This window comes from Myxine glutinosa, chromosome 13 (genome assembly GCF_964187855.1).
Source record: "Myxine glutinosa chromosome 13, kmMyxGlut1.1, whole genome shotgun sequence".
NCBI classification, from domain to species: Eukaryota; Metazoa; Chordata; class Myxini; order Myxiniformes; family Myxinidae; genus Myxine; species Myxine glutinosa.
Genome location: NC_136273.1, coordinates 16,395,341 through 16,408,616, shown reverse-complemented (window position 1 = coordinate 16,408,616; position 13,276 = coordinate 16,395,341). Strand labels below are relative to the sequence as shown.

Sequence of the window (13,276 nt, the reverse complement as noted above, 5' to 3'; positions counted from 1 at the left end):
TGTGCTTATTAGTCCCCTACCGGTGTACACCGGAGGGGACTATAGGTTTGCACTCTGTCAGTCTGTCAGTCTGTCCGTCCGTCACGCAAAGAACAGCTTTCCGGACTTTTTTTTCTAAACTCTTCATGGTAATGACTTCAAACTTGGCACATGGTTTCCTTATGATAAGTTACAGATCAAGTTCGAACTTCACGACGTTTCGATCATTTTTGACAAAGTTATGGCACTTTGAACTTTGGTAATTTCCCCAACAGTTTTCCGGACGACAGACTGCCGGTAGGGGACTGTATTGCAGCGCAATACTCAGAATGCTTGTTAGTCCCCTACCGATGTACACCGGAGGGGACTATAGGTTTGCACTCCGTCCCTCCGTCTGTCTGTCTGTCACGCAAAGAACAGTTTTCCGGACTTTTTTTCTAAACTCGTAATGCTAATGATTTCAAACTTGGTACATGGTTTCCTCATGATAAGTTACAGATCAAATTCGAACTTCACGGCGACTTCACATTTTTGACAAAGTTATGGCACTTTGAGATTTGGTAATTTCCCCAACAGTTTTCCAGACTATAATTTGGAGTGCGGTAAGTCAAAGCTGTTAATATTCCTTGTTTTAACTCCAATTTACATTCTGTTTCCACTTTTAGTGAGAAGTAGGGGTCTGTGCAACCATTCATTAACTTTATTTGGTGCAAATTGGATAATTTTTAGCCGAGTTACCTCAGACCGTGAGTTGGTAATTATATAATTCACACATAGTGCAATACGTGCAGGCTGCTCCACGGAGTGATCTTGCGGGCTTATTAGGCCCCTACCGGTGTACACCGGAGGGGACTATAGGTTTGCACTCCGTCCCTCCGTCTGTCAGTCCGTCACGCAAAGAACAATTTTCCGGACTTTTTTTTCTAAACTCTTCATGCTAATGATATCAAGCTTGGCACATGGTTTCCTTATGATAAGTTACAGATCAAGTTCGAACTTCACGACGTTTCGATCATTTTTGACAAAGTTATGGCACTTTGAACTTTGGTAATTTCCCCAACAGTTTTCCGGACGACAGACTGCCGGTTGGGGACATGCATTGCAGCGCAATACTCAGAATGCTTGTTTAGATAGCACAGGTGCTTAAAGGAGAAAGCTAAGGGAAGGGCTTGTATATGCAGTATACATACCCCATGCAGGACAACGACGTTGAGACATCATTGTACAAGGACATAAATGGACTGCATGCAGGGATTTGGGATTTGAACTTGGGCTCGAGTCATGAACTGTGGGGATGCCAGACAAAAACCTTATGGCAGTTTGAAAAAGAGATATCCTGGACCGGTTCAAACTAATTTCAAGCTTTATGAGCCCTTGTTACTTCTTCTACTGAAGGTGGACAGAGGTGATGTTTTCATGCCTGTCTGTTTGTGAGAAGAATATCTCAAAACGTTGACGGATTCGGATGAAACTTGGACAAATTTGGTATGTGACAAGGAAGAATTGATTCAATTTTGATGAAGATCTGGATAAAGATTTTTAAAAGTGATTCTTCACCATTCAGTGATGGGGCCAAAAACGATATTTAGCATGATATTTCAAAAAGTTGTGAATGACTGACAAAACTTGGTGGATGAGTTTTGTGTAAGTGACAAAAGCAATCCGATTCGATTTGGATTCAGGTCTGGATCCATATCCGGCCTATCTGTGAATACAAAACTCAAACTGTTCAGCCTAGTGGAGGTATGCTCTCTACCGAGTGCTCATCTAGTTATAGTATTTTATCTTTTATCGGTGGGCAGGATAACCTTGAGGTATGCACACTCCCCTCTGCTGTCTCGCCTGGAATTCAAATCCAGACCCTGCTATAAACTCCTCCCTCCAGGTCTTTAAAACAGCTGTGCACCACCATCTCTTATCTTCCCCCATCCAAAACCTTGATCTTTTCTACCCCCGTTAATTCACCCCAGATCCACTTTTTTGAATTACCGACTTCTTTCCTGGAAGTCCTAGCAGTGTCCATGTGTTTTTTTGTTTGATTGTTTTTTTTACCTTTCCCATCCCCAGCCCCTTCCCACGTCTCCTCCGCCCAAGCCTGCTACCTCCCACAGATCTCCCGATGTCCCTGCTCTCAAATGTTATACTTGTGTGCTTCCCTCTCTCCTCATCTCGTCTCCCGTTCCCTTTATTTCCTTTGTGTCAGTTTTTTGTTGTTGTTTTTTGTCATTAATGTTAGCTGTTACACGAGCCTCGATCTTGTATACAAAAAAAAAAGTGGGTTGGCTTTCTTGGTGGTTCCTTCACACCAGGAACTCTATATTCGTTGCTATCTCAGAGTGTGGCTGTGTCTCGGCTGTGAGGCTTACATTTTCACAAGTGAGCGATAGGGCCAAAACTATATATAGCACGATATCTCAAAAAGTTGTGGACAGAACTTGGTGGATGAGTTAGTTAGGCGGCCGGAACAAGCCAATTCGATTTTGGTTCAGGCTAGCAGATCCGGCCTATTGGTGGGATACAAAACGTAAACTGTTCAGGCTAGCAGAGGTATGTGCTCTACGGAGTGCCATTCTCGTTTAAAACCGTATCATGTAGATGGTTAAAAGGTAGAGCAGTGAATATACTGCCTTGAACAAGATGTAGAGCAGCATAAACAATATCAGCTTGAAGCGTATCGTTTATTTTCACCAAACATGGCTGTAACAACACAAGCACGCAGGTGAGACACCATTTCAGAAAGGGCTACAAATGGGTGTAGTAGAGTAAAAAAAATAAGTACATTGTAAAAACCGATTGTAGAATGCACTGTTGGTCTGATACTTAGGCCCTTTGGACGTAATCCATGCACGAGCAGAGGTCGGAGGTAAGCAGCTAAATTAAGATCAAATCTGATCCGCCCATGTACTGCATTTGGTGTCCTTTTAATGCTTGTGGCAAAGACTTAAGGACAGCTGCTTATTTTTACTTTCGATATTATATAACCAGCACTTGATCTATGGTCTTACTTGACCAACGGAAGGCCGGTTCCACAGCTGCCCACATAGTCGCTGGCATTCATCGATTTTAAACTTTAGCACCTGCAGAAAGAAGCATAGACTGGTCGTCCACAAGTTTTTGAATTATAGTGGCATTGGGAATGCTTCAATGGAATGCATGTTGGTCCCACGGATTCGGCCTGGTGTTTTTTGCATCTCTGAGATGCGACGCCGTGCCCATTTGGGTAGAAAGTTGACCAAGGTACCTGGCATAAAGTGACATATTTGTAAAGCGCAATGGTAAATGATAGCAGACTGTGCCCAGTTCACATCCTCCGACAGACTACATTTTGATGCGATCACCCTGTCGGCAAAGTCCAAGGATAACAGTTTTGAGTCGAGTCGGGAAGATGTCTCAAAAGGCACGTAACTTTGGCTCCCGATCTACCCTGGCACCGGATCTACCCTGGCACCGGATCTACCCTGGCACCGGATCTACCCTGGCACTGGATCTACCCTGGCTGCCGATCTACCCTGGCACCGGATCTACCCTGGCCCCGCAGTAAGATCAAGTACTATTGGAGATGTTCTCTCTCGGAAGGAAACACCGTGTCGTACAAAACAAAGTTCATCAGCTCCATGTCCAACTCTCCGTCCAACCCTAATTCGTTCAACATCTGGTCAAAGCCTTCATGGTTTGGACCTATAGGACTTGACCTGCTTTTTTCAGGATCAGGGTTCGGGACATTATCGTCCGCCAACGTCGTGAGTTGTTGCAGGTCTATCTGAGGCGATCCAAACTGAGGCGCTGAGAGCAGCTGGTGTGTTGGAGGGAAACAGAGTCGATGCAGGTTCGCAACCCGGTTTGTTGGGTTCAAGGAGCCACGCAAAGGTGCTTCCGCCAGCATATTTGTGCCCAGTAGTGGCAGGTCAGAGCTGCAAGTCAGTGAACTAACTTTGGCAACGTTTCCAGTTAAAGGTGGGAAGTCCGAGGTTGCTGCAAGACCCGGTGTCGTAAGGGCCGTCCACGACGAGTTTCTACCAGACTCGGTGATGTTCGTTTGCACGTTGGAGAATGTCTGGAGAGGAGAACGTGGTGAGCGTGAGCAAAGTGAAGAAGACCCTGTGGCAAGTGAAGAAATAGGAGATTGTGGTGGGAAAGGGTTGCTTTGCGGCAACATTGGATTCTGCGACCGGTTCACCATGAAGGTTGAACGAGCACTCATGGACGAGAGTTTACAATCGGAACGCCCAGTGTCATGTTCATGGCGAGTATGGACGCCGCTGGTCCTTTGACCATTTGTTCGACGTAGGTCATGTTTTCTCTGCCTTCTGGTCATTCTCCAGCACACAGAAGTTTGGGCCCGAGTACAGCATTGACCAGGGCGAGGCAAAACTGGATGAGGCTGGTTGGAACCGTTCCGACTGCCAGGTCTTGAGTTGTCAAACTGGTGGGGGTTTTTGGAGAGGAGGACAAGTGGTTGAAAGGATGAGGGATTCACGGGCAACGGACATGGTAAAAATGAAAAATGATCTTATCCACATTGAGGTGAAAACAAACTATTCCCCCACAAGAGCAAAAAATTGTGAAGACGAAACACAAATGTCTTCATTCATACTTCCAAATTCATTTTAGTTTAAACAAATGGCAGGTGACTGATTATGAGGGTCTTTCAAAATAAATTGAAGGCATCCGGTTCCTCATTGGAAAACACATGGGCATCAATCACTGATTGCCAATAATAAGATTCTTATTCCTCTTCCTCCATGGCTACAATTAATTCCCACGTTCTTGTGGGGTTGGCCGGGGGAAGAAGCTTAGTCAACGGTCTTCACGAACTGGCTGGCGAGGCCTGGCGTTCGACTAAGGCTAGGGTAAGAATTTCAAATTTGTTCAAGGTTCAAGGTTTGTTCAACCCTCTTATGGTTAAACTGCCAAAATCGAGACGTTCTGCTCACCTTCACTCCTTCATTCCTCTTTTCTCCCGCCTCTGGAACAAACTCCCTCACTCTCTTCAATCCCACTCCACCCTCCAGGTCTTTAAAACAGCTGTTCACCACCATCTCTTATCCTCCCCCATCCAAAACCTTGATCTTTTCTACCCCCGCTAATTTCGGTCCCCTTGTGTTTTATACCTCTACCCCCCCCCCCCTCCCCTTCCCACGCCCCCTGCCCCCAAGCCCTCTCCCTCCCACACTTCTCCCTGCTCTCAAATGTTGTGGCTGTGTGCTTCCCCTTCTCTCCCCATCTTGTCCTCCGCTCCCTCTTTTTGTATATTTTGTTTGTCTGGTTGATTTGTTTGTGAAATAAATGTTAGCTCTTTCACGAGCCTCGATTCAGTATACAACAACAACAACAACAACAAAAAAGTGCCCCCAGTGATAGCTCGCCTTCACTTCTTAAAGGACACCGTGGGATCTTTAACGTCCACCAACGAATGCTGGCAGACGGGACACCCGTTTAACATCCAGCTGAGGGACGACACACACGTTTATGAGTCGTCGTCCTGTTGCCTTGCATGTGAAAGACTGGGATGACAGTTTATACCTGGGCCAAGATTCAAACCCAGGGTAGATGGCTGAGAGGTGATTGCACATACCTTCTAGGGTCTCGGCCATCGTGCCAGCCCTCTTCCAATAATAAGAAAACCATATGGAATTGTCTTGTCTTTTAATTTCATGCGGTTTTTTTTTTTTCGTTTATAGCTGTGCAGAGTTTTACTTTCATAGTTTTGTGTAAAGATTTACCTGCTCGTTGGCATTTGTTCTCGTCCGTCTAAGCCACACCTGCCAAGTGCTCTGCTCAACCTCCTCCTACTTTACTCTTTCCTTACTCTGTTCTATTCATTTATTCTACTTAATGACACCAGTATATATCAATGCCCTGACTAACACTTAGCTAGCAAAGGGGGGATGTGTGGGGGAGGGTGGGAGGAGGGAGGGGAGAAGGAAGGCAAATAAATAAATAAATAAAAACAAACAGCATCCTCCCCTACCCCCAAATTTGATGACTCCTTCCACAAGGCTCTCTCCACAAACACGAATACTGATCAATGGATTAAATCAATTCGACATTGATTGATCGATTGACTGAGGTATGCCAACCACCGTGGGAAGCAAGGACAAGCTGACGTTTTGGGCGTTAACCCTTCCCCTGACCAAAAGAGAGCCGCCCTTGTTTCTTCAGCATGTTCTCAGTAGAAGACAAGTCCAGGCAGGCAGGTAGGAGTACAACACACTACTTCGCGACCTTAATTCCCAATTCTCTTCACTCCGACATACCATCCTAGCAAGAACTCCGGAAACCATTATTTGGTTTCAGATCATAACCTCATCCCAAGTCTTTTTTTCCTCATTAATTAACAAACTAATAATAACAATAGCCCTTTAACTTTACATGGTATTTATATCTTAGTGGCCAGACCATCACTTTACTCAATATCCTGATTATATAATAACCCTCCTTCATAGACTTATTCATTAACACAGCCAAGAAGACTAATGATGAGGTACAACAAAAAAAGCAACCACATGGAATATATATATATATATATATATATATATATATATATATATATATATATATATATATATATATATATATATATATATATATATATATATAAACTAGCTTGGCTCGGCTCGCTGCGCTCGCCTCACCAAGCGTCGTTACAGAGAATGAATGAATGAATGAATGATCGTTTTAACGCCATTTTCCCCGCTAGAGCGGGGGTTAGCCTTGCGGGCCCCATGACAATCATGGTTCTGTGACGGACACGAAAGCTCACTGGCGCGAGGGCATCATTCCACGCACCAAGTGGGTGGCGGCCACGCCCGAGGGGTAGGCGTGGCCGCGGGATATACACCGGGCGCGCAGCCCGGAACGCTCCAGTGTTACAGTGGAGCTCTTGAATAAAGACTCTTACAACTTACCACGTTGTCCGCTTCCTCCTTGCTTACAAGCAGCGCGCGTAACACTGCGCTTCAGTTCCCTGTTTGAGGCAATGTTTTATGGCCAGATGCCCTTCCTGACGCCAACCCTCAGTCGCCTCTTACGATGCGCAGGGATACGGTGTACCTATTCTAAATCGGGGTACACACCGTGATCATTCATCCCAGCAAGCTGGTACTCAATTTGCCGACATTGGAAGGATGACAGGCTGAGTCAACCCCCCTGGCGTTAATTCAGCGATCGACCGGGATTCGAACCCAGGATCCTAGGACCCCAAGCCGGCACCCTAACCGCTAAGCCAACACCACCAGGACAGAGGACTGGGCTTATTTTAGCTGAGGATAATGACTGTACCTGAGTTGCTGTGTTGTCATGATTTACACCAATCATAATACAAACAATTATTTTGCACAAATGTATTTGTTGTGATTGTGATATTACATTTTTATAGGCAATTTAGGTTGAAGATTTAGGTTGAATGTTTTTTTTTCCAAGAAAGAACCCCTCAGCACATACGTAGGGGAGGGGTAGGTGCAGACTGGAAGTTTGGGACGATTACACCTCACCACCACGTAATTCAAAACACCTCACCACCAAGTAATTCAAAACACCTCACCACCAAGTAATTCAAAACACGTCACCACCACGTAATTCAAAACACGTCACCACCAAGTAATTCAAAACACCTTACCACCAAGTAATTCAAAACACCTCACCACCAAGTAATTTAAAACACCTCACCACCAAGTAATTCAAAACACCTCACCACCAAGTAATTCAAAACAACACTTCACCACCAAGTAATTCAAAACACCTCACCACCAAGTAATTTAAAACACCTCACCACCATGTGATTTAAAAACACCTCACCACCACGTCATTTAAAAACACCTCACCACCATGTGATTTAAAAACACCTCACCACCACGTGATTTAAAAATACCTCACCACCATGTGATTTAAAAACACCTCACCACCATGTGATTTAAAAACACCTCACCACCATATAATTCAAAATACCTCACCACCACGTGATTCAAAACCACCACAACGTTATTAAAAACACTTCACAACCACGGAAACAAAAGTTTGAGGGAGTCGTTAAGTGACAACACAGACACTGCCCAGATGTGTAGATATCTATCTATAATTCCAGTAATCTCTGTGTGTATGTGTGTCTGTGTGTCTGTGTGTCTGTGACCGCTGTTTCTCGACAACCACGGGTCCGATATACTTGAAACTTGCCAGGTATATTGCTGGGGACCCGAGGATGTGCCTTTTCAAGGTTTCATATTAATCGGACAAGTAGTTACCGAGCTATGGCGATTTAGCCGTTCGCCGTTCGCTTTGGCTTTGCGAATGGACCAAACCATTTCATGTAAATAGAGGGGGGGGGGGGTTCTGTGGTCGTTACTGCCACGTGGTTTCAAAGTTTTTTTGTTGTTGTTGTTGTTTGCACGCATGTTTTTTTGCACGCACGTACGGGCACCCACGTACGGGCACGTCCTAGTCTATCTATAATTCCAGTAATCTCTGTGTGTGTGTGTGTCTGTGTGTTTGTTTGTCTGTGACCGCTGTTTCTCGACAACCACGGGTCCGATATACTTGAAACTTGCCAGGTATATTGCTGGGGACCCGAGGATGTGCCTTTTCAAGGTTTCATATTAATCAGAGAAGTAGTTACCGAGCTATGTCCAAAAAACGATTCAACCAATCAGAGAGCAGCGAGCTATCATGTGTGCCGAACGTGGCGAACAGACTCTGCCTCGGACGGCACATTTGAGAGCGTATTCATTTATTTCACGTTGGCAAACTATGTTGGCGCTATGTTGGCGTTAAACTATGTTTTAAAACTAATTAAAACTAATTTGCGATTCATCGTAACTGCGATATGCGACCTTCCGGACAGTCAAATGAGGACGTCACTTCCGGACTTACGGATAGTCATAGTGACGACGTACTGATGCTGAACGTGGCGAGCAGACGCTGTAAGGTACGATCGATTGTAGTACACGTTTATAATAACTCTGCCGATACAGGCCCGATTAACTGCAGCGCCATCCGAGCTGCGGCGTCGGGACGATACATTCATTGTACGGTCACATCACGCACTTACGGGCACGCCCATGGGCCCATGGGCACGCCCATGCATGCATGGGCGAAGACATTTTTTTTTTTTTTTTTGGCAAGGAACGGGCACCCACGTACGGGCACGTCCTAGTATAGATAAATGACTGTACCCGAGTTGCCGTTTTGTCATGGTTTAAACCAATCATAATTCAAACAATTATTTTGCACAAATGTATTTGTAATATACGTGATATCACATTTTAAAAACAATTGAAGTTGAAAAAAAAAATTCCCCCAAAAACATTCCCCCCAAAAAACAAAAAAAATTGGAAAATTTTTCAAAAATAAATACCCTTAGGACAAACCGACGGGAGAGATATGTGCATACCAGAAGTTTGGTACGATTTCACAAAGGTTTGAGAAAGTAGTTCAGTGACAAGACAACACAACACAACACAGACACTGCACAGATATATATATATATTGTTGCGATTTTGAGAACCCACACTTGTAAATAAAGATAACATCATTAAAGGTTAAAGGTAGCACCCCATAGATGGGCCACAAGCAACACGTAGGCCACCATAGGACGTCAGTTATTTCTTAGTATGTGTTAGATAAGGCCATTTTCCCAATAGTTGAATCTGCGTTACATCAATCAAATAAGAGTAGGCCCTTCCGTCCATTTTTGCAGCCTCCCTCCAAGCGACACCATTAAGCGCGCTCCCCAGTCTGTGCCCCATGGCCCCTCCCAATTTGGTACGCTCCTTGGCCGCAGCCTTCGCTGCCCTTGAGCTCGCTCAACGCCGCCACAGGCCACGAGGTGAAGCCCGGAAAAAGGGGGCGGAGTGCCAGGGAGGAGGTGTGGCCACGTCACCCAGCCGTCAGGGCGGGGCCAGTAAGCCATAACCAGCCAACCAGGGCTGGAGTGACATCGCCTGACAGGGCGTGGTTGGGGCTTGCAGAGCGATCGCTGGCTTGACTTATAAAAGCCAGTGCACAAAGCCCTCATAAGGACTGTGCAGAAAGGACTGGCACAATTTGCAGCGTGATAAAGGACTGGCACAATTTGCAGCGTGATAAAGGACTGGCACAATTTGCAGCGTGATAAAGGACTGGCACAATTTGCAGCGTGATAAAGGACTGTGCAGAAAGGACTGGCACAATTTGCAGCGTGATAAAGGACTGGCACACTTTGCAGCGTGATAAAGGACTGGCACAATTTGCAGCGTGATAAAGGACTGGCACAATTTGCAGCGTGATAAAGGACTGTGCAGAAAGGACTGGCACAATTTGCAGCGTGATAAAATGACTTATCGTTGTGGAGAGGACTGTCATGATTACGGAGGACTCGCGAGTATAAGGAATCACGCTTAGTAAAGAGGACTCGCTGGCATTGCTATTCCAAAGAGACGCGCTGTGAAAACCCGCTGTGCTGAGGGCGAGCGCGCGGCACGCATTGCCACGAACTGCAGCGTGCAGGACATTGGGGAGGGCGCGCTTGGAGCAAGTAGTGCGCATATTACGTACGCCAGTATACCAGCCTTCCCCCCGTCATTATAATTGTCCGTTCGCGTTACAATACGTGAAGAGCTGCCTGCCGGGTTTTCGTCTGCTGGACCGGAGCCGGACTGGAGCCTGGACACCATCACCGGATCTTCCACCCTACCATCTGCAATCCCCGTGTGAGTGACTGGGTGTGAGACGGGCCCGTTTGTCCAGGGAATAAGTTAAGACTGTAGTTAAGACTGCCCTGTGTACTTTTTCCTTCCTCTTTCTTTCTTGTACATTTCTTTTGTTTCCTCTTCTTTTTGTACATAATTAATAAACCCATCCTTTTCTTCCTGTTTTCCTGGTTTCCTCTCCATCCGATCGCATTAGTCTTTTCTCCATTGGGTAACTGTGGCACGATCGCAACTGCTTAGAATCGGGTCTAGTCACTTGTTAACAGCTTGGGTCGCGGATTGTTCTCCGCTCGGCAATATTCCGTCCATATCCGTGATTCGAGCGGGAGTTATTCCCTCGTTTCCGGTCGGCGTTAGCACTTAGGTAGTAGCGAACCCCTAGGCCGAACAAACCCTACCTAACGCCGTGCCAGGAAGGACGTTATAACTTCCAGGGTCGCGTCGGCCAGATAAGAGGACAAGGGGATTAACCCCCCCCCCCCCCTTGATAAGGGGAGAGCCGACATTTGAGATCCGTAACAATATATATATATATATATATATATATATACATACATACATACATACATACATACATACATACACACACACACACACACACACACACACACACACACACACACACACACACACACACACACACACACACACACACACACACACACACACACACACACACACCTTCATGTGATTACCTAACCTGTTGTTGACAGAGGTATGACCTATTTGACCAACCATAGGGCTGAGCTCACTTCCTAAGGACAGACGCTGCTAAGATAACTACTTGATACGACATGATGTCATCACGGTATACAAACCCACTAACTACAACTCAATTAAATATCCTTCCACACTGTAGTCCAAGGATCCCTGTAAACGATCAATTCAAACACTTTCCCAATACACAAAAACTTTCCCGAGCATTAATCTTACACCATCTTGTCATTTAACTCGTCCGTTAGCCTCCAGTTCTGAATGCAAAAAAACATTATAACCGCACAGCAAATAAAATAGATCTCGAAGGTTGCGAAACAAGCTGTGGCTTTGAAGAAGACACTTGAACATTTCCAGGATGGAGACAGCAACGGGTTAACTTACAAATCAATCATCCGAATAACAGAGTAAACCATCAATTACTGTTCTGACTGGCTTGGTCATCAAATGTTTTGAGCAGGTGAGTTCTGGTCGCAATAAATAGTGGGGCACTACCTTTGGAGCGAGGAGGCGAGGTCTTGTCTGTGCAGTCTTCGTGACAACCGGTGAAGGACTCGAAACAATTATCGGAGAGAGTACAGGCACCAAAATATGGGAAGGAGACGCTGTGGAAGGATTTGGAAGAGTAGGTCACCAGGGTGTATCTGAAAGTGAAGTTGGATTATTAGCTTGCAAAGCAAAGATTCCCACTCCAACATGATCCCTCAGCCATACCGATTGCATTAACAGTGTTCATCGGGCTGTCCTGATTTGTAGGGTTGAAAAGACGTTCCGTTGTTGTAGCGGACAATCGAGCCTGTGTCTGGAGCAATAACAAACGAAAAACAGGTCATGCCAATGCAATGGTACCAGCTGTTGCAGAACAAAAAAAGGGAAACTTGTCCGGCTGCCATTTCCAGCTCTGACCGTTTTCCTCGATTCGTTAAAATAGATCCAAGCCAAATCATTCCGCAAAATGTTCCCATTTATTGGGTTCCCTACCTCAGCCGGTTCATCACGAACTGACCAAAATGAAAGCTTTTCCCCTGGAACTCTTTCCTTTGTGAACATGGGCAGCAGGGAAAGGGTGTGTCTGACAGAATTCTAGTATCGGACAGTGTGGAAGAGGAAGTACAAAGGGGGGACAGGCAGAGAAAAAAACGTCATCAGAATGGGATGGGTCGAAGAACCGCACGTTCTTGATATCTGGTGCACAGCAATACCTCACTTAACGCTGATTTCATTATCGAGCTTTTTGTCCTGGACAATTATTTTACTCAAAATATTTTTTTCATGAAAACCGATAAAACACATCTGCCCCCATTGTTTGTGCTGTATGCACACGCTCAGAGCCAATCAGCGCTGTTTACTCCGCTTTTGTTTTGCAGCAGGAAGCGCCTCCTCCCATCTCGTCTTCCATCGCTGCCATGTAGGAGGTGCAGGAGGTGCAGGAGCAACTTGCAACTTTTTCTCCGAAACCGCTGATGGGATTGTGACCCAACTTGGCACAAATGATATTTGTTGTGTTGTGACTAAAGTTTGTTCACGGCATTAAAAGCTCTGGGGTTTAAGGGGGTCTACAGGGGGTCAAAGTGGATCCACGTTTGACCCCCAAAAATAGGAATTTGCTTTTTCCTCTGAAACTACACACACTATTCCGATGAAACTTGACCACAACCTTCATCACCCTTGATGTACCAATGTTTTCTCACGGCACCAAAAAAATCGAAGTTTAAGGCAGTTAAATGGGGCGGGGGGTCAAAGTGGGTCCAGGTTTGACCCTCCAAAATAGATATTTGCTTTCTTCTCAAACCACACACACAATTTCGATGAAACTTGACCACAACCTTCATCACCCGTGATGTACCAAAGTTTGTTCACGGGGAAAAAAAAAACCGGGCCCTGTGGGATTTACTGGAGGG

General features: G+C 45.5%; 1 protein-coding gene across 2 annotated transcripts in view; it reads right to left on the bottom strand.

Annotated features, from left to right (window-relative positions):
• Positions 1-2,638: 2,638 nt before the first annotated feature.
• The window catches only part of LOC137438632 (uncharacterized), a 44,027-nt gene continuing 33,389 nt past the window's right edge, over positions 2,639-13,276 (bottom strand). For both annotated transcript variants that reach the window (XM_068133853.2, XM_068133854.2), the window contains exons 5-8: positions 12,357-12,458; positions 12,090-12,177; positions 11,871-11,980; positions 2,639-4,402 (exon numbers count right to left, since the gene is read on the bottom strand). In XM_068133853.2, coding sequence (XP_067989954.2) covers positions 3,530-4,402; positions 11,871-11,980; positions 12,090-12,177; positions 12,357-12,458 — 1,173 coding nt within the window. In that variant the 3' untranslated portion in view covers positions 2,639-3,529. The remainder of the gene's footprint in view (positions 4,403-11,870; positions 11,981-12,089; positions 12,178-12,356; positions 12,459-13,276) is intronic.